This window comes from Notamacropus eugenii, chromosome 6 (assembly GCF_028372415.1).
Source record: "Notamacropus eugenii isolate mMacEug1 chromosome 6, mMacEug1.pri_v2, whole genome shotgun sequence".
Lineage (NCBI taxonomy): Eukaryota > Metazoa > Chordata > Mammalia > Diprotodontia > Macropodidae > Notamacropus > Notamacropus eugenii.
Window position 1 is genome coordinate 345,309,469 of NC_092877.1, and position 26,108 is coordinate 345,335,576.

At 41.6% G+C, this 26,108-nt stretch overlaps 1 protein-coding gene across 1 annotated transcript in view; it reads right to left on the reverse strand.

Moving 5' to 3' along the window:
* Window positions 1-9,411: 9,411 nt before the first annotated feature.
* The window catches only part of KCNMB2 (potassium calcium-activated channel subfamily M regulatory beta subunit 2), a 284,412-nt gene continuing 267,715 nt past the window's right edge, over window positions 9,412-26,108 (reverse strand). The window contains exon 5 of the mRNA XM_072618438.1: window positions 9,412-11,253. Coding sequence (XP_072474539.1) covers window positions 10,969-11,253 — 285 coding nt within the window. The 3' untranslated portion in view covers window positions 9,412-10,968. The remainder of the gene's footprint in view (window positions 11,254-26,108) is intronic.

Below are 26,108 nucleotides of genomic sequence, written 5' to 3' on the forward strand. Positions count from 1 at the left end.
ACACTGGCAGCCTCTGAAGCATTTGGAATCACAGTTCTGTCAAGAACTCTTAAATTACTCCATTATTAAAATGCTGTCCCCTCTCCAGAGGCAGGGACAGTCACGGCTTCTCATTGTGGCCTGAGTTTTATCACCTTCCCAAACACTCCCAACTACTTTGGAAATCTGCCACCTGCATCTGGGGCCACTAGGGATCAAAGGCCATTTCTTCAGTCTGATGAAGAGCAAGGCACTCAGTACATTAGGGACTTTTCTATAAGACTTTTATGAACAGAAGTTCAATGATTTGGCCTGAGTGGGAAAGATATTTATCAAAATCAGTGACCTAGCCAAACATCTTTTAGAGTACTTGGCTACAGTAATTTCTATTGGCAGACACCCAAAGTATTGTGAGAAGTACTTTAATATCTTGGGAACATCAAAATATACAAAATCTTTTGGATGCCAACCTAGAGATCTTTCTGTTCCCTCATTCTAGGTATGTCTGGTATGAATTTAAGCTCCTTGAGGTCAAGGGACTGTTTTGTCTTCCTCTTTCTAAATCCTCCAATGCCGTCAATAACCCAAATTTGTACCACTAGCAAAATGAAAATGTTTCCATCATGGGGAGCTAGGGACTAAAAGCTTTATGATACCCATTTTATATAGAAGGGCAAGTTCAATAAATCAATCAACGAGCCAGCCCCACTCAAAGAATCTAACAAGGTGTTGATACTTATGTCAGGTGAGAACATCTCTGTTGCATCAATTGTTTAAAACGTGTTAAATTGACTGTGAAAAGTTTTTAATCAATTTAGGAGGAGTGAAAGTCACTGGATGAAATGAATGATTCAGCACAAGAAGTATATTAGAATTGGTTGAAGAGGTTCAGTCATGCTCTGTGGCTCTTGGATAAAATAGTAAGTCTGGAATTAGATATTCAAGAGGTTGATTGGCCTAGAGTAGAGAGCAGGCCAACCAGGCCCTTGGAGGAAATGATTGGGTGGAGGGGATGACAGGTCCCCTGTTTTCTCTCCCCCTATATTCTCCTTGCCAAGAAAATGACCTTGTGAACTTCACAAGATGGGCAGAAGGCCATCCTCACAGGGTCTTAGAACACTTGATAACGATATCTGCTAGGAGTCAACAGCAAACTAGGTGCCCTGAGGAAAGGCAGCTTCAGGACAATAACAGGACTCTAACAGAAAGCTATACTTTGTATAACTAAGGGGGCTTTCATGAGAAATCCACCAGGATTACCCCTTTGCCATATATACTCTCTGAGCTTGAGAATACTTTTCCTTGCATTCTGTATGTACATATAATAAAGTGTGCCCTTGGTTTGGGGAGATGTACCAAATGTACTTATTATACCACCTTAGTAAATGCTCATTGCTAAAAGCTAATTAAGTCTGGTTGGCTAATTGCTATTAACTGATGATCAACAGGAAGAGGATGCCAGTGGGACTTGTGAATTGCAGCATTAGAGAAAACCTTCAACTCCTCAGGTTACTCCTAGATTCTGGAGGAGAAAAGTAATTAGCCATCCAGTGGGGACCCAAATTCGAGTTGAAAGAGTGGTCCCTGGAGTTCGTACAACAGAAATATGAAGCAGGGGCAATGAAGCACCCTTTGAGTCAGGAAGACTTGTAATATACAGTGTTGGAAAGAGTCTTGTCTCTGGAGTTGAAAAGCCTGGGTTCAAATCCTACTTCTCAAATTTACCACCTATGGACAAGTTATTCAAACCCCTGGGCTTTGGTTTTCTCATTTTTCAGTTGAAGGAGGCTAGACTAGATGGCTTTGAAGGTCCCTTCCAGCTAGAAGCCATCATCAACTCATCTGTGAAATGAGGGGATTGGATTAGCTTATCTCTATGATTCCTTCTGGATCTAGCTTTATGATTTTCTGATCGCCAAGCCTGTACTCTAGAGGTGCTTTCCTGGTTACTACCTCATGGTGTCCTAGGGTCTCTGTCTTTGATAAGTAGTTGTTGAATTAAATAAAATGTCATCTGTGTCTAAAGATGAGGGATTTCCAGCTCACGCTATAAATTTCTCGTCATTGCTTTCTTCCTGGCTTTGCTAGAGGTTAGCTCCAGCAGCTGAAGGCTTTTGGTTCAGAGACAGAGCCTCATAATTGTGCCCTCGTGCTCTCCGCACTGTGTTCTGGGGGTGCACAGTGAGGGCCTGTTGTGTTCGCTCAGCATGGGGAATTTCAAACAGTTTGAGTTTGCAGCTGCCTTGTACAAACTGCTGACTTTCAAGCCCAACAGATAAAAAGGGCTGTGGTTTGATTACTCTAAAACCAGGAGGAGGTTGATGGGTTTGGACTGAACTGAGTGAGGATATTATATGGATGTTTGGAGATGGAAGTACCCATAGCATCACAGATGGTGGGCAATGTTGCAGATGGTGAATAAGCTTCTGTGGATACTTTGGAGATTGGAAATCTCATTGGATAAGCCTCCAGAGGATGAAAATCTTATTGGATGAACCAAATGGGAAGAGAATTGCAGAATCTTAGTGTTGGAAGGGGTCTTGGAAGTCATCTGATGCCACCCAGACAAGAACAAGAACTCCCTCTTTAACATATCTGACAAGTGGTCATTAAGGCATTCCTTGAAGACTAGGGCGAGATTGGGATATCATAGGGTGGATTGTTTGTCTTTTAATCCCAAAGAGGACCATGACATCAAGTAAATTGGATTTAAGTGAGGGAGGGCTGTGCAAAATCATCAGTCTCACTGTCTCCTCTGGAGCCATCTGGCTCCAGTGTCCAGATATATATCAAGATGACTGGGAGGAAAAGAGCAATGCCTATGTATATATATAATCAGGGGAGCTGGGTTCGAACCCTGGCTCTGCCACTTATTCCCTGTGACTTTGGGAAAGTCATTTAACCTATCTGGGACTCAGTTTCTTCATTTGCAAAACAAATGAGAAGACTGGATTTTTGAGCTCCCCTCCAACTCTAAATCTCTGGTCCTATGAGCTTGAGGCAGTCCTTTCTGACCCAGTCTGTTGGGAAGTCTTTCTTGACATCAAACCTTAATTTCCCTTTTTCCAATTCTACCCATTCTACCTGCTTCTGCTCTTTGGGGTCAAATAGAACCAGCCCAACCCCTCCTTCATATAATGCTTCTGAAGAGGGCTCTTGTCTTTAGTATTCTGGGTAAAACACTTGTAATAGAATTTTCTGGGCATTTAGAAAATCAAATTGAAAGAGGGAAATTTAGTGCTTTCAAATTTCTTTAAGTTTTTTTTGCTATTTTTCAGTTGTTTCAGTCACATCTGACTCTTTGTGACCCCACTGAGGGTTTTCTTGGCAAAGATCCTGGAATGGTTTGCCATTTCCTTCTTCATTTCATTTTACAGATGAGTAAACTGAGGCAAATGGGGTAAAGTGACTTGCCCAGGGTCACATAGATTAGTAAGTGTCTGAGACCAGATTTGAACTCAGGAAGATGAATTTTCCTGACTCCAGGCCCTGTACTTTATCCCCTGTATCCCCTAATTGCCCCTTCTTTAAGTTACCCCCTCCAAATTAAGCAGTACATGCTCAAATATCTAATATTTAGGTATCTGAATACTTACTCATCAGTATTTATCATCTCCTTGAATCACAGATTTTGAACTGGAAGGGACCTTGGAGATTTGCCAAGTCAAAACTGCTGATTTTTAAAGGAGAAAACTTAGCCCCAGAGAGGGAAAGTGAATGAGTTATTCCAGAATATATAGGTGGGAAGTGACGGAACTGGGATCTGAACCTTGTTTTTTTGTCTCCCTTGTGCAAACCATCCTTGTTTCCACTCTGGACAAAGGGGGATATTGTTTTCCTCCGGAGTGTCAGTTACTTCTTTCTTGCTTTACCTTAGCATTGAAGTGGTCCTGGGCTCTCAAGGGCCAGACCAGGGTACCCAATGCTGTTGAAGATCTTACTATGCTGTAAAGGGTTTGAGTCTGATCTTGATGATAGACTAAGCCCTTTGTCTATTTTCAGAGACCAGCCTCATTAAGCTAGAGAGGCTTATCAATTAATCCTCAACAAACATGTATTAAGCATCTCCTATATACTAAGTGATGGGGACAAAACCAGTGAGGACAGAGGTTTGCTCTAGGGTACCAAAGTTTAGTGGGTATGAGTAGCACTTGTAGATAGAAATAATGGATAGAAACAGATATAAGCAAGATATAGAAACAAAAAACACTTGTCACCTTGACACCAAACAAAACAAAAACAAGACTAATTAGTTAAAATTGGAAGCTTCCAGGTGGAATTTTTCTTTCTCCTCTTTATCCTTCTTTCCTCCCCAAATCTTATAGCTGCATCCAAGCTGAGTTTCTTCCCAGTCTCATCTCACCCTGTTCCCTTCCCTGGAGACAACCTTGCTAGCCACGGATTTATAGTCTCTGCTTCCCCACCATGGAACAACTAGCCAGGGTCCTTCCTCCCAACGAGCAGGTGCCCTGTGATCTAAGGTCTCTCCCCATTCAACTTCAGGGTTCATTTTGGGGTGGTGGCCCCAGGGGACACAATTGTTAGTGCAGTTCTGAAGTCACCTTGTTCATTGAAAAAAGGAAAAGAGTGATTTAATGGCCTCTAAGGTTCCCCTCTATCTTTAACTCTGTGATCTCGTGGGAATGAAATAGCCTGTTCAGACAGCTCTGTTAGGAAGTTTTGTCTTGAGATGCTGAAATGAAGAAGTCCTTCTGGATACTGTGAAGGTCATTTGGACCCTAGGATTGAGAGCTAGAAGAGATTTTAAGTCCAACTCCCTCTTTGGACAAATAAGGAAATTAAGGACTGGGGTGGTCAAGTGACTTGCCCAGAATTACATGGTGAGTAAGTATCTGGTGGGATTTGAACTCAAGTCTTCCTGACTCCAAGTCTGGTGCAAGCCAGTCTGTTTTCCACTGCTTCCCAAGGCCTCGGGCACTTCTGCTTCTGACTTGTTGGCACTGTCCCTTTCCCATGCCACGACGCTCTCTCATTTTTCTTAAAGTCATAGTCTCTTATTCCTTTCCCCTTCCCTTCATACTCCCTTTTAATGCACCCCTCTTTCTTTGTACTTTTGGTCCTCTGTGAAACGAAGAGACAGAGCGGCAGTGAGCATCTAGAGGCTCCAGGTACATTGCTCCAGGAGGAGGGAGCCTATAAAGTTTTATGAAAGGAGTTGTAGGATCTGGGTTTGAATCCTTCCTTTTCCTGCCTGCTGTGTGACCTTGGGAGAGTCATTTCACTTCTTATGACCTCAGTTTCAATATCCATAAAATGGGAGGGTGTAAAACTAGATGATTTCTAAGTTCCCTTCTCATCTCTCTGATCCTGCAATGACATCTGGAGGGCCAGCTTTCTTACCCACAGTGTGACCAGTTGGAATGGGGGCAGAGAGATGCATTTGGAAGTGAAATTGGTAGGTTGAATTGAATGCTATGTAAAAATTGCTTCAAGTTTGAACCCATTCTTCCCAGGGACTGAGGGAGAGTAGAGGAGAGTATGTCCCTCCAGGTTTTTTGGAGAAATTTTCATATTTTTACTCTTGCTAGATCTTCATAGGTGGCACAGTGAATAGAGTACTAGACCTGGAGTCAGGAAGGTCTGAGTTCAAATCTGGAATCTTCCTAGCTGTGTGGCCCTGGCTAAGTCATTTCACCACTGTCTACCCCAATTTCCTCAGCTGTAAATGGGGATAATAACAGCACCTTGTTGAAAGGATAAAATGAGATAATATTTTTAAAACTCTTAGCACAATGCCTGGCACATAGTAGGTACTGTGTAAATATTCATTCCCTTCTCCTATAGAATATAAAGTTTCATTTTTGTCTTTATATCTCCAATACTTAGCACAGTGCTTGGTAAATAGTAGGGACTTAATAAATGCCAGTTAATTAACTGAGTTTATAGAAAAAAAACCTGAGGCTTGAGAAGCTAAATGATTTGCCCCAGGGTCACACAGCAGGGAAGTGTCAGAGATTAGATTTGAACTTCAGTCTTCCTCACTCCAAGGTCAGCACTGTCTCTTTCTCTCGACACCACCTTTTGCTGCAGGAATCTATCATGTCTTATAAAACACTGATTGGTTTTAATCAAAGCAGACTTGGGCATGATGTACTATTGATAGAGTGAGGTAATTGGGGCTTTGTTCTGGGGTGTTTGAAATTCAGGAGCGTGCTTCCCTTCTCATCTCATTGTTTTCTCATACTTAGTGAATCTTCACTGTCCTTGAACAATGGCCCTTCACATCTGAAGTACAATTTCCTCCTTTGTCCAGTCTTCCTTTGGTATCTCCTGAGCAATGGTCTCCCTGTATCTTAAGGTCTCTCCCAAATAGGTTCTTGTTCTTGTAATGGTCTACCCTTGACAGTCCCACCTATCCACTCAACCTTGTGCTTGGCCTAGGCTCCAGATGGCTAACTATAGCTCTGAAACCACTGCTTTGACCCAGTGTGACATTGCTGAAGGTCTTGTGCTTTAAATGAGTATAAGCTTCCTCTCTCCTATGCCTCTCCTGGTTGTTTGGATATAGTACGATTAGATTTTCTGTCTCCTCTGTGTAGTCAATGATGGATCTTGAGATTAACATCTTAATCAACTATGATTCCCTTTCCTGTCTATATACCATACTTCCTCTCTCAGCACCTTTTGGACATTACCTGAATATGTGCTAGGTAATGTCCAAAAGGTGCTGAGAGAAGAAGTATGGTATAGTGAATTGAAGGCTGGTTTTAGAGACAGGAAGACCAGGGTTCCACCTCTGCTTCTGACACATATGGACCCTGGGAAAGTGTGACCCTGGGAAAGTCACTTAATAAGTGTTCTAATTAAGTAAGTTTCAGAATAACTGCTAATTTGTATTGGTAGTGTTATTTCATCTGGAATTTCCTACACCAATGAAGTCATAGATTGTATCCAAAAACATGTAAAGAAGACCAGACAGCAACTGCTGTTACCAAGCACAGTGTCTCCCCTTGCTTTGTTAGATTCAAATAAAGGAGGAGAAAGAGAAAATGAGTGACCCTTGAGGACAGAAAGAACCCTCTCCTGACTCCACTCACCTACCTCCTTTCCCCCGCTTTTATTATCTATACTATATGTGAGGAACTTATTTTTCAGGGGTGAGGGATGTTAGCCCTCCAAATTTATTATTGAGTATTCATTTCTAATTTTTTTTACCTGATTTTATCCAATGACTCAAGCTATTTTCCCATCTCACAGATCTCTTCGTTAATGTCACTGAGATGATTCTATCCTACAGTTTAATGACAAGATGTGTCACCCACAGGAATATTGGTGGGGTGTTTATAGCCAGAGACGTAGGAAGATATGCAGTGTGTCCGTGTCACATGCAATCACTTGATTTCGTTGTCGTCATAAAGTGGGGGTGGGGGGACATTCTGGCCCTCCAAAGGTCAGCTGCTCAGCTAACGTTATTTTGTCATTACTTCTTTCAGTCATTATAGTTGGTCAACATTGGGCCAGTGGCTTTTTGGAGATCCATCCCATTTTTCTTAGAACCCTTGCTAACAGTCACTGGTGTATTTACAATTTTTTCCCTGGGTTTTGATATGATTACATCTGGGAAAGTAGAAATCAATGAAGTATTAGATAGGATGTGCCGACTGACTAATGGAGGTCATTTGGAATCTCAGACATCTCTTTGTACCGTGTGGGGAATCAGCATTATGGAGTCGTGAGGAGGTCCAGACATTGCTGCTGGCAGATAGAAATGAACACCTTTGCCTTGAAGTTTAGGCAAAGTTTGAAAATGGGACATAGGAGTCTACCTTTGAACCACTGGATCTCCATGGTCCTAAAGGTCCCAAACTCACACACACTTAGAATGTTGGGATTTTAGAACAAATGAGTATAGATGATTTAGTATGACATTCCCCTCCCCCTGGCCCAGATTTTGTTGGTATGGGGAACTCCCAGGAGAGGAAATTCCCTCTATTAATGAAGGTCAAGAGTTTTTCTACAATTGATGGTCTTAGAGGGTTTCATGGGGGCATTGAGATTTTTCTAGGGTTACATAGTATATGTTAGAGACAGGATTTGAACACAAATCTTCCTGACTCTGGAGCCAGCTCTCTATATGGTCAAATTTTATTTTATAGATGGGGACACTGTCGCCCATGGTGATGTAATCTGAGGCAAAGCTGAGAATAGAACCTTAGTTCTAATTCATTATATGACTCAGTTCCTTTTAACTCCTCACTCTTTTAAAGTGTCCTTGGAACTTGCTATTTATCTACAAGATGCCACAGAAATGCAAGTTTTTTGAGGACAGAGATTTAAATTTTGTTTTTATATACCTGACATCTAGACTGAAAACATTTATATCAAGGACAATGGCTAGTTCCATAGCCTAAGCTACTCTTTCATTCTACCCATACTGTTTCTCCTAGCCAACTAACTCCTAGAAGATGAGAGTGAACTTAATTGGAGTTAGTATGGAGTAAGGCTATATTAGCTCATCTGGACTTTCTTTTTTGGCCTGGAAATCACTTCACACTGGCTTGAAGCACAAAGTGGGAAGGTTTTGCTAAAAAAATAGAGGAGAAGCCTTCCTTCGGTATCACCAGCATCTTACTCACTCCTGGCCCACTTGTAGGAGAGTACAGCTGGTACTTGAGACAGCTTCAGAAGTATTCTTCTGAGCTCCCCTAGCTGCTTTAGAGTCGAAGATTTTTCATCTGTTGTCGCTACATTGTCTTTTCTGTGTGATATAAACATTTCAACCTGATTTCCCAACTATTCACAGTTGTGTGTGTGTGTATGTGTGCATGCCCAGACCACAGCCCAAACTAGGGTAGAACAACTGGAACATTACCCAGGGTGACAAATTTAGGGGGTTCTTTATGTACGCTTAATCCTTTAGCAATGGAGTAACACTAGAGTTTACTAAGTAGTTTTAAGAATACTAGATAAAATAGGAAATGACGAGTTGGGACCTGCAGTAAGTTTCTCTTCCTCTCTTCTCTGTTCTCCCCTCCTCCAGCCTTCCCTCACCAGTGACCTTGTGTTGGTGTCCTAGTACATCTCCTCACCCCATGCCTTAGTCAGCTGGAGGTGTGCTTCATGATTCCAGCCCTAGGCACTCTTTTTTTGGTACCTACCTTTGGTCTCAAATTTCCTAGTTATGACTCTGGCATGTGTATGTGTTAAAAAGACTTTTATTAATTGACCATTAAAAATCCATAGCTTCTTGGACTTTTTGGTGGCTAAAAATTTATTTGCTAACTCAGAACACAACAGCTATTCAAACCTGGCAGCTTTAATGGACTATTTTCTTTTTATTTTTAATTACACATCGGAGCCTTGATTACACCCCAGGAATTTATTTGCTTAAGAAAAGTCAAACTATGGATTACAAGATTGAAGATTAATTTCCACCTCATCAGATTAATTTTACTGTTCACTCCACAAGTATGATTTGTAAAATCTTGTATTAGCTAAAAAGTTTTCAATACTATATTACAAAAAAGTACTTAAATATGGATGACACTGATTGAAGATGGTATTTTCCCTCTGGTTGTTGAGGCTTGGGGGGAAAAAGCAGGACATTTAGAATCAATTTCTTGTTGATTTTCCAGAACACAGTAGTTAATCAAGGCGCTAATAGAAACAATCTCAAATCTGTTATTCAGTTCAAGTGTCAGTTAAGAAAAAAGGTCTAGACTGCTTATAAAATATAACAAAAGGAAGGGATTGTAAATAGAAAAATAAAATATGTAGAGGAGAGAAACATTCTGAGCACATTGCTTTAAGATTCCCACAGAGAAAACTGAGACATAACATTCTTTTGCCTGCCTATAAATCTTTCACCATCTCTTCCTAACACATCTACTGTCTAGTCCTCTTTAAGAAAGCATTCTGATAAGCTTTGCTAACTAAACAGGATCTTAATGTCCAGAATGGTGTCCAGGGGTGGGAAACCTGAGGCCTTGAGGCCGCACTGGGCCTGATAGGTCCTCAGGTGCAGCCTTTTGATTTTTGAGGACCTAACAGTAAAGTCTGGATTCGGTCAAAGGGTCACACTTGAGGACCTAGCAGGTCACATGTGGTCTTGAGGCCACAGGTTCCCCACCCCTGTATGCTGTGGAACACTCCATTGAGAGATGTTAACAATTACTGGGAAGGGAGACTTCCTGTACCAATACGGGTGCACTCAAGTCAAGCCTTATGGAACTATGGGTGGCTGTCACCATCTACTCAAATCTTAGAACAGGCATCTCTTTGTTGGTATCATCCCCTCTCCTCTTAGCAGATCTAAGACTGGGGATCAAAGATATTGTTCTTCTCCCTAAAAGACAGTTAGTGGTTACAATAATATGACTAGTGAGAACAGAGCTTCTTCCATTTTCAATCCTGTTAGAAAGCTAACGTTGTTGTGAGTAAAAAATAATAAAAAAAATAGGTGAACATTTTTATTTCATCTTTACAGTGATATGGTAGCAATACAAGGAAAATGATGAATACCCTGGTGGAAGGTATCCTGGTCCCATTTCTTGCTAGAGGGTTCAGTTTGGAGAAAAAGAAAAGGAATTTTTTTTTGTTTTTGGCTGCAGCTTTGGTAAACAATGAATGACAAAATACATTGCAGAGATGTCTCTGAGAGAGATGACTCCGAATACAGAATACACCACACCACGTTCATTGACAAAAGCTTGACAAACGATTCACTGGGTCATATCTCAGAGGAAGGGGAGAAGGAAGTCCTAGCGTCACCAGGAAAACAAACAAACAAACGAACGAACCAAGAGCATGAAAAAACCAACACCAAACTGTGGGGATCCTCCACCCCATCTTCTACACAATAGAAACATCATATTTGCATCTCCAACAGCAGCTGCGTTATTGCTCTATGCATCGGAATCAATTAAGAAACTCATAATAGACAACACGTTACAAACTTAAGGTTCTTTGGTGAAGAATGAGAGAAACCAGTATTTTCACGTTAAAGAAAAATCTTGTCCATCCTGGTCTCTATCTGTGGATTCGCTGGATACGTTCGCAGAGCAAGGAGAGGTACTGCGTCAGTTTCACCATGGCCACAATGGCCACTCCCCCACTCATCATGCACGTGGGCCAAAAGAGGGAGTGGAACAGCACGTTGTAGCTGTAGAGTTTGGTTAGGATGACATTCTTTTGGATGCCAGATGGATCTGAGAAGCAGGAGAAACGTTGGTACTTCCTGAAATTCTCCATCACCACATTCACCACGGACAGGGACTCTTCGAAGTTCTTGCCACACTTGGGTATGTAAGAACACTGTAGAGAGACGGAGGGAAACTTATTGGAAGGCATTATTCCCTCCCTCCACCCTCATGCCTGATTATACGACCACAGATTTAGAATTGGAAGCATTGGGCTTCAGGAGAGCCTGAGTTCAAGACTTGCTTCCATGAGATATGGACAAGATGCTAAACTTAAGGTATGACGATGTCCTCTCCTACAGGAAATTTGCAAATCCCTCTAAGTTCAGGATAAAAATCCAAACTATTCTGTTTGGAATTTGAAATCTTTAACATTCTAACTTGTGAATTTCCAGTTTGGTTCCACGTTATTCCCAGCATACATTATAGTCAACTTGCTTTACTCGCTGTTCCTCTTCAGAAACATTCGTTTCTATGCACATGCTTTCCCTTCTTTCCTCAGCTTCTTGGAAGTTCTAATTCTCTTAAGGGCTCTTTTCAAATGCTAATATCGACAAGAGACCCTTTGGGATCTTCTTCAGTTGCTAGAGCTTCAACCCCTGTCTTCCTTTGCTCCCTGAAAATTCTTCTTATTTACAAATGTGTATGTCTGTCTGTCTATCTATCTATCTATCTATCTATCTATCTATCTATCTATCTATCTATCTGTCTGTCTGTCTGTCCGTCCATCCATCAGCTATCTATATTTATATTATACGCATCACAGACCCACACACCCCTAGGTGAAGTGAATAGAATGCTGGGCCTGTAGTCAGGAAGAACAGAAATCAAATGTGATGCTTGCTGGCTGTATGATCCTGAGCAAATCAACTCGTTTGCCTCAATTTCCTCATCTGTAAAATGGGCATAATGACAGCACCTACGTTGTAGGCTCTTATGAGTATCAAATGAGATATTAATAATTGCAAAGTGTTTAGCACAGTACCTGGTATGTAGCATGCACTATAGGGATGTTAGCTATTATTATTATTTTATATTTTCATATTGGTATATATACTTGTATCTCTCCAGTATAATGTAAGCTTGTTGAGGGTAAGGACTGGATTTTTTCTTTGTATTCCCAGCATATGTTTCAGTGCCCTATTGTAACAGCAAGCAAAGCAAATCTTTTGCTGTTTGAGTTTTAGCCAATCAAGTGCCTTTGATTGAGTCTTGCCTTTGATTGAATCAATCAAGAGTCTTTGATTAGAAACAGAATATGTATTGTAGAGAGAGCAGTCAGAAGCACAGCTGGGAGAGAAGCCACTGTGAGAGGGCTAGGAGAACTTGCTTGTGGGGAGGCCTAACAGAAAGAATGTTTGTGATGTCAGTGCTCTGTTGGTCTGTGTTAACTTCTCAGACAGAAACTTTGTCTGTTGGTCTGTGTTGATTTCTCAGACATAAGCCCTGACTGTTGATCTGTGTTGATTTCTCAGACAGAAGCCCTGACTGTTGATCTGTGTTGATTTCTCAGACAGAAGCCCTGTCTTTGGTCTTTATGAGTTAATTGAGATGATGGCACTGGTAATGTGTATAAATATTGTTATAGCACAGTTAAGTTTTGTTTTCCTAGAAACAGGGAAGAATTTGGAGTGGAACAGTCCCCATGAGCTGAGACAAGGAGCAGGAGCAGAGAGCTGCTTGTGTGTGAACCCAAGCAAGAGCTGGGAGTGGTTGGCCTCTGAAGAGGAGCCCACAGAGGAGGAGCCATGGGATTTGGAAGTCAGCCTTGAGTCATGATGAGAGAGGACTTTACTTGGGCACTGTGTATTGATTAAGAAGATTGTTCTTACTGTGACCTAGGGGGTGGATAGCGTGGTATTTTGAAAAAGGACTTTACTTAGATACTTGGTATTGATTAAAGATGTTGCTATTGTTATGAGATGTATGTATTAGATGACATGTTTTACTTAAGGATGTTATTATTAATGTTATGCTTTACTTTACTGAGCAATGTTTAGTTTGTTTCTGAATAAAGAATTCATTATACTATGCGATTAGACCCTTGAAATCATTCACAGCAGCAGTCCCCAAGTGTGCCGCCATGATTGGCTTTACACCTATACATAGTGGGAACTTAATAAATGTTTGTTGAATGTATAAATGAATTTCTCTGAACCTTACATTCTTCATCTCTATGTAATGAGAGGAAGAGTTTGAACAAGGAGGTTTCTTTGATGAGTTCTTTCAGGACAGTGTTTAGAACATGTGATGAGCCCCTCTTCCTATAAAGTATGGATGTAGCCATTGTTAAGAAGGCAATGACAACTCCTGATGGGTTTCCAGTGACTAGAGCTGCCCTTAGATAATTTGGTAGGATGGAGCAGGAAGGGACTTAAGACTAGAACACAGAAAGAGAGTGGAAAATCATGCATTAAGTTGTGACATGGTCACTGTAGAGGCAGGTTCCTGCATCTTCAGCATACTGTGTGACTCTGGGCAAATCACTTAACCTCTGAGTGCTCTACTCAACTCTGTAAGACTCCCAAGTTTCAGAGAAGAAGTCAACCTGCCTTTTTTAGGGAAAGTCTCCATCCAGAAATTTCCTACATGGGTGAAATCACAAATCCTATACCTACCAGGTGCCTAGCACATGGCTAAGTTCTAGGGATACAAATAGAAAAGTGAGACCACTGCTGTTCTGAAGCAATTATCCTTCAAAACAGGGGAGATAACTCCACACAACTTCAGTGCAGGTGATGAGACCTACTAGGTCTTGGAGATCTCTGGATGGCCATATCCTCTCTCCACAAGGGATGGTGGAAAAAGAGTAGTGGTCACAAGGGGAGGTGGAATAGAGTGGGGCTCTGAGTCATCTTTAGCTCCAGTAGGGTGAGGGAGTGGGGAGGAGAAAATCAGCATCCAGCTGAGGAATGGTGTTCCATCCCTGATGGGAACTCGGCAGTTGGTGCTGGGAGGGGGAGAGGAAAGTCTTTGGTTTTCTGACACCTACTCCTGGATCCTTGGTGTACTCATAGGCATCTGGGCAGTTTGGGTGGAGGGAGGGAAAGATTCTTGTCTCTCTCTGTTCCTTCTGGACTCTTGGGCCACTTGTTTGGATAAACAAAGGTGAAAGAAGACTTGTACTTTGATCCTTGCTGTTATTGGGAGTTTTTCAGTTTTAGCGGAAGTCTGATAGAAAGAGGAGTGCCTGTCCAACATTCCCAAATACTGCTTGTCTTTTAGGTGGAGTCTAAACCATAGGATGGTACTAAAAGCCCGGGGGAGTCTGTATAAGATTTTATGAAAGAGCCCAGCAAAATCTTAATGTGTTATCTTGACACCCCAAGTTTACTTCCTTTCCAAGGAGAGATTATGGATGACTAAAAGTGCTTTCAGTGTTTTCAGTTTCTCTTTGTTGTCTCTTGAGAATAATGTGCACATTCTACATTTTCTGTGGGGCAAATTAAAGACCCTCCCCTCCCTATATGCATTTGTTACCTTGAATGTTTTTCTAGCAGCTGGGGATCCTATTACCGACACGTGTGGAAACTAGACACAAGAGTATGCAGAATTTCACTGAGCACATTCTCTGCAGGGGCCACAATACACCAAAGACTCTTGGCCCTTCAGGTTATTTCCTTCACATTGAACCCAATTCATGTGAGACCAGAACTTAGGTGGTCCTGGACTCTGGCTTACATGTGGAATGGATGCAATTATACTTGTCTTCACAGGCTTATTGTGAAGATTGTATCAGATACTATGTGTAAAGTGCTATTTAAATGTCACCTATTATAAAGTAACACCGGTGTCCGATTCATTCATTGACACGAGCATCTGTATTGTTAGAATTTCCAGGAGATAATTCCATTCTAAAATGCTGAAGATTTCAGGTAAAAAAATGTGTGTCATATAATAGGTCTACTTTCTGGATATTGATTTAATTCACATGACTCTCCATATTAATGCCTTTTCCCACTAAGAGTCTAGTCCTCACTGGGTGATTAGGGAATCATGGTGCTGGGGAACATCTTTGACATGATGGTGTCCAAACCTCTTGTTTGACAAGTAAGCAGAAAGAGGATCAGAGATGGGAAGGGATTTAACTTGTCCAAGATCACACAGCAAGTTGGTGCTACATACAGGTCTAGAACTCCATTTTTGGGGGTTTTAATTCTCCTTCCACTGTACTACTGGCCAAGGACAATGGCTGGGATGAGAGGCAGGATGGAAAGATACTGGACTGGTAGTGAGGGGCCCTGGGCTTGAAACTTTGTTCTGTTACTGTCTGCGTGATGTCAGTACATCAGTCAACCTCACTGGGCTCAGTTTCCTCACTTGTAAAATGAAGCGGTTGGACTGCATGACCTCTGTGGTCTCTTCTAGTTCTGTGATCCTAAAATGCCCAAAGCAACCAAATTTAAAGGCAAAAATCAGACCATTTGACTGGTTGTTTTGACTGTTTCAGGGGAAGAGTAACTTTGGTTCTGAATTGGCTTTCATTTAGCGTTTGGGGTGATGGTAATTTATTTGTAGTATCGCTTTTAGAAAGTAAGTCTAATCTCCCTCTGGTGGGCTACTCCAGGTATGCCATTTACAGTGGGCACTCCCTGGTGAAAGTTAGAGTATTCCCAAGACCTGTGGAGAGTGGTCAATGAGCTTTTTAGCTTCCACGCTAAGTCGCCGGGAGTGTGGTCCATATGAGCAGCAGGGCAAGGTAGGCACTGTTTAACTCCACTGACATGCCTGAGAGGTCTCTCTTTTTGTTTCTCTTCTCCCTCTCTCTTCTTCCCCGTCATCTCCCAATCTTTCTCTTCCTTTCCCTTTCTCTCTTCCTCTCTCTTCCTTCCCTCTTTCTGTCATCTCTCATCCCCTTCCTTTCTCTCTCTTTCTTCCTCCCTCTCTCCCCCTCCCTTCCCTTTCATCTCCCACCCTCTAGCTCTCTGTCTACCCCTCCCATCCTCTCCCGTCACTCTCTCCTTCCTTCTCTCTCTCCCTCCCCTTTCTTTATCTATTTCCTCTCTCTTTCCCTCTTTTTCTCCCTCTCCTTCTTATGTCTTCCTTTTCTCTCCCCTCTTTTGACTCTTTCACTTTCTGACTTTCTCCTCCTCTCTTAGTTTGTCTCCCTTTACCTTGCCCCTCTGCCTTTTTCTGCCATTGTCTTTCCCTTAACAACTGGTCATAATGTGGAACATCATTATTTTGAATGTAAGGGATAGTGTTCCCCCTGCTCTACTTCAGTTAGGAAGACGTTCAACACTCATACTTTTAGCAGGTGGAAACAATATTTACTATATTTACTGAATCAAACCTCATGTTTTTGTTTCTTAATTTTAAAAGGAGGTTAATTGAGTATCTTATGTTTTTCTCAGGAAAAAATATTATTTTTTACTTGTGTGTTCCTTAATGTCCTCCCCTTCCAACCCCCTGCCTAGTCTACACATGCAAACCTTTTTTCTTTTCTTTCTTTGAACCAATCATCCAGAGGTGAGGTGAGCCTGTGGGTTAGGAATGAAGTTCTTATGGCCTTAGCATGGACCGGGGTTAATTCTGTCCTAGACTTTGTGGGCCTAAGGATAAAAGAGATGGGTTTTTTCTTTGTGGTTAGAATACATCATTTTATTGGTATACAAGGGTACTTGAGAGGAAACTCTGCCAAAGTATGCTAGCACTGGATTTTCCACCTATGATCCTAGAGAATAGCAGGACTGGAACCCTGACATCCCAGACTTCAAGGCCAGTTCTGTATGCACTATGCCATGCTGCCTGGAAGGAAAAATGGCCTGGTTTTGCCTTGCCCTTTCCACTGACTTTCCTGGTGGGATCCAGGGAGTGTGGTGCCATGAAGGGGCATGACCTTTACCAGTGTTACCAAGAGAATCTCGCCTTCATTGGTCCAGAAGGAATGCTGTGCACTTTGCTTTTGATCAGTGGAACCACATTTCGTGAAGTGCATTCTATCTTAATGTGGCTTGATCAATACCTTAACAGTTAGAAAGCAAACACTTATTAAATGCCTACTGAGTGCCAGGGGACGGTTAGGTGGTACAGTGGAGAGAGTACCAAATCTAGAGACAGGCAGACTCATTTTACTGAGTTCAAATCTGGCCTCAGACACTTACTAGCTGTGTGACTCTGGGCAAGTCACTCGACCTGTTTACCTCAGTTTTCTCATCTGTAAAATGATCCGGAGAAGGAAATGGCAAACCTTTGCCAAGAAAACCCCAAATGGGGTCACAATGAGTTGGACATGACTGAAAAACTGACCGACTGAATTATGTGTCAGACTCTTTGCTAAGTTCTGGGTAAAACAAACAAACAAAGGCAAAACACAGCCCCACCTCTCAAGGAGATCCTAACATAATGTACGTTAATTATCTAAGGATATAAGTGCATCAGTAGCCAGGAGGCTGAGCTATCTTGAGCACTGCTGGGGGCCTGAAAGGACTTCTGTGAGGGCCTAGTTTCTCTGGGAATTTAGTTCTATTCACCTTTAATTTAAAAAAGCTTCTATTAAATGGCTGCCACGTGCCAGGCTCCATGATAAGGCACTGGAGATAAGGAGACAAAATGGAAAACACTTCCTGTCCTCAAGGAGCTTACGCTACAAGGAGTTAATAACTTATGGTTAAAAACTAGCCTTTGACTACTTGGTCATCTTGGCAGAGACAAACATTGTCTTTCCTTCTGCACTGTTTGGACTCGGGCCAGTTAGCTCCTTTTTGGGGACAGATGGGACATAAGTGGCCTCTGGGGAAGTTTGGAGTTACCTTTTTTAATCTTGTCTGTCCTGGTAGCAACACAGAGGAATGATTATTATTCAAGGAAATTAACAAAAAAATCTAATTGGTTGTGTTTAGGAAAGGTCAAACCATTACTGCCAACTTAGATAACAAATCCATGAGGCCTTTTCCATTCTTGGGCCAGGAGAGCTTATAAGAATAACCTCCCTTGCCGTGGAGTTCTGTGTCATCAAAAGATCTCCAGAGTTAAAAAGAAAATGCAGCTTCATTAAAAGTGGTTCTTTTATTGTCACCCTCTTCTAATAAAATTTTTAAAAAAATAGTTTGCTAGTGGGTGGAGCAGTGATGAAGTATTGCAGTCAGGGAGACTTGAGGTTGAATCCTGCCTCAGACATTTAGTAGCTGTGTGATGCCGGGCAACTCACTTCACCTCTGTCTGCCTCAGCTTCTTCATCTGTAAAATAGGGATGCTAATAGCGCCTACCTCAAAGTGGTTGTTGTAAGGATCAAATGAGGTAACCTGTGTTACTTTCCTAACCTTTAAGTACTGTATAAATGCTAGCTAGCATTGATATTATATACTGTAACTTATTTATTAATATTCTGTATTATTATTCATTATTATGGAGTATTACATGTCCAGAATTGGAGTCCTGTAACATCCAGAATGAAAGACAATATGGCCTGCCCAGGGCAGGGGACAATAAGACCATCCCCTCTCTAGTCCTATACACTGTGTCCTTCAATGCCACCTGAGATTTCCTGAGCAATTTTGGCTGTCACAGTACCCTCTTATCCCAGCAATCAGATCCCTACCCTTTCACCTTCTAACTGGCTGAAGTTGGTTCTACTTCGGATATCTTCCATGTTGACTCAGCCACCCAGAATCCTATTTACTTAGAGACTTTGAGAAATTGCCTGTTGTGATTTGGTGGGGATAGAATGGGGTGTGCTTTCTGGAGGCAGGGAAATTCCATTTGTTTTACTGTAAGGTCAACTGGGCTTGGAATCAGGAAGATTCATCTTCGTGAGTTCAAATCTGACCTCAGATACTGGCTAGCCATGTGATCCTAGGTAAGTCACTTCACCCTATTTGCCTCAGTTTTCTCATCTGTAAAATGAGCTGGAGAAGGAAATGTCCGACTACTCCGATATCTTTGCCAAGAGGACCCTGACAGAAAGTTGGGCACAACAGAAGTGACTGAATAACAAGAGGTTTGGTCTAGTGCCTAGAGTCCTGGATTTGGAGACAGGAAGATCTCCATTGGATTCTTGCCTTAGTCATTTATGAGCTGTGTGACTGACCATATCACTATTCTACCTGAGCCTCAATTTCCTCATCTGTAAAAAGGGGAGAATAATACTTGTCCTCAAGATCGAATGAGATATTGTATATAAAGCACATTGCAAGCCTTAAAAAACTATGTTCATAGAGTTCTTAATAAGAAAGACTTCATAGTATGGTGAAAAGTATATCTGAATTATAGTAAGAGGGTCTGAGTTTGAATCCTGACTGTTACTTACTGACAAGTCACTTAATCTCTCTGGGTTTCAATTTTTCATCTGTGAAAGGAGATCATAAGTTTTGCATTTCCTACTTCTGAGGGAAGTACTTTGTAAACTGAAAAGAGTTATGGTTACATTGATATAAAGGGGTGGAGAGAGAACAAACATTTATTAAGCATCTACTATGTGCCAGGCACTGTGTTGGCTAAGTGCTTTTAAAAATATTATTTCCTAGACCCTATGAATAGGTGCTATCATCATCCTCATTTCACACTGGAGGAAACTAAGGCAAACAGTGGTTGGATGACTTGGCCAGGGTCACAAAGCTAGCAAGTGCCTGAGGTTAGATTTGAACTCAGAGTTTCCTGACTCCATTTTCAACTCTCTCTCAACTGTACCACCAGCTGCATGGGAATTTTGGTTGAATGATCCCCAGTTAACAATTTACTCTCCTTCCTTATAGTAGCAAGGTAAACAGAATAGATTTTGAGCTGGAAGGGACTTGAGAGCTCATCTAGTTAAATCTTCTCATTCTACACACAAAGAAACATTTTACAGAAAGGGTGACTCACTTATAGTCATCACAAGCAGTAGAGCCTGGATTTGAACCCAGGTCATCTGACTTCAAAATCTAGTACTCTTTCCATAGCCTCTCACTAACAAATTAGGCAGCATCCCTGGGAAGCTGTGGGTAGAGGTGACAATGTGATGCAAACTCATCCTTGGAAGTATGGAATGCAGAGAAATACAGGAACCTGTACCTGGGACCAGGAATGGCAGAGTGAGAGAGAGAGTACCAGGGCTGAGGAAGTGTACCCCAAACCATTTAATGGTTTCTAGCCTAGAGGTTTGCTGCCATGGTGGTACCTGTTTGGTTGCCAGAGAGAGGAAGTGTGCTGGTGGCGGTACTGTGTGTGCCCTCTACAATTTGGTGCTCTCAGGCAAAACCCCAGCTGTCCCACCTCTAAGTACTCTTTCCTGTTTTCTCTCTAAAAAGACCCATGGAGGGGTGAATTTTGCAGAAAACTCCCCCAGACTGTTTACTTCAGGAGGGAAGGGATGATTTGGAGAAGAGAACTTTGTGTTCTATTGGTTTGAGTGATGGCTAGACAGTCTTTGAGTCCATAAGAGTCTCATTTTCTTTCACCTCTCCTAACTTTCAGCATCCTATCAGCATTTTTCCTGCTTTGAACTTGCTTTTTAAAGTTATTTGGTGTCTCCTTTCAGTTTTTACTATTTGCCAAGCAGTGCTGCTTGAAATGCTTGGCAGAGCAAAGGGAAGCAATATCCTACCCCAAGTACGCACTAACTGTCCTGCCAGCTTCCTTACGCATCCCTCTCCAAAGTACGCCCCATCCTTGCTCTGTTTGCTTACACATTTTCACATTTATTACAGCATTCTGGTGTGCTGAGGTATTAAAAAAGGGAGCAAAACCAAAGGAATGGCATCAGGAGATGAAAGCACTTTGGTACCCAGGGATGCTCAAACACCTGCAATTGTCTGAACTAGGCAGATGTAAGGATGTTAATTTTCTGTGGCTGATTATACCAACTCGCAATTAGATAACAGTTGATCTGATGTTTCCAGCAGGTTTGGAAGATTGTGAGTGTCTAGAATCCCTGGTTTTTTCCTCCCTCTCCTCTCCTTTCTTTGTACCTGGGACCAGGAGTAGCAGAGTGGAAGAGAGAGTACCAGGACTGAGGAAGTGTACCCCAAACCATTTAATGGTTTCTAGCCTAGAGGTTTGCTGCCATGTTGGTACCTGTTTGGCTACCAGAGATAGGACACATGCTTCCTCTTGCCAGCTGACCCTCATTTTCATTTCCTGGATGGATACATCATTCTTGGTACTAGCTTGATAGAGGAGTGGCTGAGAAGATGTCTCCTTACAACTGGCATATTCTCAAAAGATATGGCTTCCAGATGCTCTCAGTCACCCTTTTGTAAGTACTTCAACTTTGAGTATGTGAAGTTTAGAAGTCAGACTTTGGAGGTTCTTTGGTCTCCTTCTCAGAGTGCTTATTTCCTACATGCTGGAAACCTGCCCTATATCTATCTCTTGCTCAGGAATTGATTAGAGCCAGATGGGTCCTTAGAGGTCCTCCAGTTCAGTGCCCTCATTTTAAACACAAGGAAATTGTGACCCAGATAGTTAAGTGATTTGCCCAAGGTCACACAGGCTGTAAGCTATGGAGCTGGGAAAATCAAATTAACCATTGTTATTGAAGGGTGTGCCAATTTACTGCCGTGTCTGATTCCAGTTGGAATCTCTGTGGTTCTCCCTTCTAAGATGCCCTGGGCTGGAACTCTCTTCTCTGACCACCATTCCTTTCTGCTTCAAACTCACCCATGTCAACCCTATCTCTCTGGGATCCCTCTATCTCTCTCTTCTCTGCCCTTCCAGTGTGCTCTTTGGAAGACCTCTTGTTAACAAAATGTTTTAAATTAGACCTGAGCCCTATGCCCTATGCCCTAAAATTACTATGTGTATGTACACACACAAACATATATGTCTTTATGTATGTATATACGTGTGTGTGTTATTCTTACTTATAATGTTGTCTAGTTGTTTCAGTTGTGTCATGATCCCAGTTGGGGTTTTCTTGGCAAACGATGCTGAAGTGATTTGCCATTTCCTTTACACACATATGTATGAATGTATGTACATTTTTCTATATTTCTTTATAAATGTAGATATTTTCTGCCCCAATTGACTGATTTCCTTGAAGTTGGGGCAATTTTATTTTTTGTTTTTGTACCCCTGATGTCCAGTTCAGTGCCTGACTTGGAAAAGATGCTTAAGAAATGTTTGTTGACTGTGTGATTGTTTGGAAAGACTTTAGCTTTAAGAGCTAAAGAGAAAAGGTACATGGGGCAAGGAACAAAAATGAAAGAAAATTATCCTTGTGCCTTTGAAGTGACAACATTGTGATTGGCCCATTTGCGTCCTGTTGACTTAACTCAAAAGTTGACAGCTATGTATTACACATTTCAGTAAAATCACCTCCTTTCAACTTCATGCTACTCTTTTATAACTTTTAGGAATGTGACTATTTTAAGGGAATGATTTTTTTTAAAGCTCAAGCTGTATGATTTCATTAGAATAGGGATTTCCTGGTGTAGACACCCCTCTACCAATGCAAATCAGCTACTCCAATGGAAACCTAGGTGGGCAGTGAGAAGTTCATGAGTTGCCCATGGTCATGTAGCAGGTTTCTGTCAGAAGTGGGGCTTACAGTAAGTCTTTCTTCCTCTGAAGCCATAATGCCCTGCTGTCACATGGGCTGCTACCTAGTCAAAATGGAAACAAATTATCCTTGATCATGGTAACAAAGGAAGATTGATCAGGGCTAGAGATCTTTGGTGTGTGTTGAGGAGCTGATGGAAGGTTCTCCTGGCAGCTTGTTCAGACCCCATCTTTTGCTCATCTTTGTCAGCTGAGCTTTTTAAGGCCATGGTCTGGCGACCCTCTGAAAAGAAAAGTGCTGGATCCTCCTCAGGGGTGTCAGGTTTAAATGCAGCATGACATGCCCGAATTCTATTGTTTTGATATTTGGGATCTCGGAAATTCAACTCTGCAGAAAGAAATGACAACTATGGTTAAAAGGAATGTGGAGAAAAGTCCAATTATTTTCGACTTCCACTCTCTGGGGTGTGGAGTCACTCAGACCATTAAGGAGAGGTTTGTAAGACTTGACAGTGGCAATTCCCATCTGGGCTTTCTGCCCCTGCCCATCTGCCACATTTCTCCATAAAATCAAATTTCCAATGAGAAGAGTTTCAACCGCAGAGAAAAGTGAAGAGATGGATAAAGGATTGAGCCAGTGCACAGCATTTTGGAAAATAACTGGGCAGCTAGAGTGCAGTGGTAGAATCACTAGCTCTTAAAGCTGAAGTCTTTCCAAACAATCACACAATCAACAAATCTGCCGTTTACAACTGTGTGACCACAGGCAAGAGACTATCCCTCTCTGGGCCTCAGTTTCCTAGCTCTAAAATGATGAAGATGTATTAGATGTTCTCCAGATTTTCTCCCCAGTCTAAATCCTCTGTGCCTGGTACATAATAGGAGCTTAATAAATAAATTATAAATTTCCCTTATTTGCCCCAAATTGGCACCAGCAACACAGTGAAGACCTTGAGCATTGGTCTGGATCTTGATGGCATTGTCATTTAGCACTAACTCAAATATGAAGGCTCAGAAATATTGTTGTCGGGTATTCTACAGAACTTTACCTTTACAAGATGCAAGAATCCAAAAACACCCATAGTTTGCCTAGAAGGAAAGTCAGTGACACCTGACATTTAGCTGTTTCTCTCAGGTTTACATAACAGAATCACAGACCTCTAGAATTGGCAGGGGCCTCAGAAGCAGCTACTACAGCTCATTCCTGAAAATGCCGCCTCTCTACAACATGCCTGAGAGGACATCCAACCTCTGCTGGAAGCCACTCTCAAGACAGCTCATTCTACTTTTGGACAGCTCTCATTGTTAAGGAATTTTCTTCCTGATATCAATTCTAAATGACGTCTGTAACTTCCATATGTTACACTGGGTTCATTCTTTTGGGATGGAAGTAGAAAATCTCATCCCTCTTCCATGTGACAGCCCTCCAGATATTTGAAGACAACCACCACGTTTTCCTTAGGTCTTCTCTAGGTTAAATGTGCCCACTTTCTTTGGCTGGTATTCCAATGGCATGAGCTCTCAAGCACCATTGCCAACAGGGAGTCTATCCTGATCTCTCTACTTGCTATGCCCTCCACCTGAAGAAAGTACTTCGTATATGCTCAATATAAACTTTTTTGAGTTGTCTCCCCCAATTACAATGTTGATTTCTTGAGCGGGGAGGGATCATTTCCCTTTTGTCTTTGTAACCCCAGCTCTTAACACTGTGACCATCATATTGTGGGCACATAATAAATGCTTGATGAATTTTCAGTGAATGAATAATTTCCCAATTTCATCAACATTTGAAGAGTCTGGTATTTGACTCATTCCATAGGATCAGCCTTGTTTGGAGGGCTCATGGCAGAAGCAGCCACATCTTGGAAAAAAAAAACTGGGACCGTATTCACTTTTATTTATTAATAAAACAACCTTGAGGCAACTGAACATGACTTGTGCTTCCTGTAGATTAGGGGGATCTGGAGCAGACATTTTCAAAAAACCAGCTTCTGAAATATTCAGGAGGTTGAGTTCTCAGATAGGGTGGCAATAATTTATCTGAGCTGTTGCAACTAAAATGCAGCTTAGCCTTCTCTGCCTTTGGCTGATGAAACCAATCCTATTTTTGGTCACATGTTCAGTGAACATCTATAGTGTTTGCCCAATGTAGAAAAATCAAGCCCTTCCTACTGGGAGTCAAAGTTTTATATGTAATCTATTTTTAATATATTTCTTTGTAGAAACGTTCATGTTTGTTGGTGTTTGTCAATTTCAGAGTAAGACAAAGTTGAAAAATAAAAATAAAGAAATGAGTTCAGGGGCTGATCTCAGGACTGATCCCAGTCATAAGTGTTAATTACTCCCCAGGAAAGTTACAAGCAGTTCATTCATCTCTGCCACCATACAATAGAAATGCAACGTAGCTAATTCAAAATTATTAACTTGATAAGCCTCTTGACTGATCACATTAGGCCTTGTAAATATCATTTCTGTATACTGTTTTGGTGAAAGTTTTGTATATCAGGGTAATGAGAACTGATTTTTGTGACTGAAAGATAAATGTATATAGTATATATTCATACATAAGATTATATTTCAATAGTGCTTTAAAGTTTAGATTTACAAGTGATTTAAATAAATCAACAATAAAGCATTTATACAGTATTTACTATGTACCAGGTACTATGCTTTCCTCAAGAACAGAATTGCAATAATGCTGTTAATATCAGTTTCATAGTGAATAGAAGTAAACCCTGGATTCAGGAAGACCTGGGTTCAAGTCCCACTTCGGATTCAGAATATCTGTGTGACCCTGGGGAAGCCTCCTAATCTCTCAGTGTTTCAGGCAACTCTCAAGGCAGGTCCTGGATTAGCACTGATAGGGGGAATTCTTTACCAGGATTCCCTGTATCAAGAAGGTAGATACTGTAAGCATTATTACCCTCTCTGTTTTACAGATGAGGAAAATGAGGTACTGAGAGGTTGACTTGCCCAGGGTCAAGCAGGTAGTAAGTAGGTGTCAGATTCAAGTCTTTCTCACTCCAGGTCTAATGGTTACCCCCTGCCCACCACAGTATGATGCCTAAGGGACTCTCATTCCTTAATTGAAAGCCTAAAGGGAATTTTAGGATCATTTATGTCATAATTTCTGATTCTGGACAGGTCTAACCTCAACAATCCTGTAAATAAGCCATAATAATTGTCCACTTCTAGTTTTGAAAATCTCTAGAGAAGGAGTTGAAAGAATGGCATGGTGGAAAGAATAGAAGGCTTGGGGTCTGAAGACCTGAGTGCAAAGCCTTGGTCTTGTACTTACTTGGGTGTAACCTTAAATAAGTCATTTCCCTTCCTCTGTGTTCAGTTTCCTCATTTGTAAAATAAAAGGGTTGTGTTGTATGACCTCCAAGGCTCTAAATCTATGTTCTTCATGCCAGGTCAGAGGCTTTACCTTTTCTTTAAGGTATGCTAGTTGGAGAGGAATTTGGAACTATGCCCAAAGGGCAACCAAACTATGCATACCCTTTGATCCATCAATACCACCACTAGATCTGTATCCCAAAGAGACCATG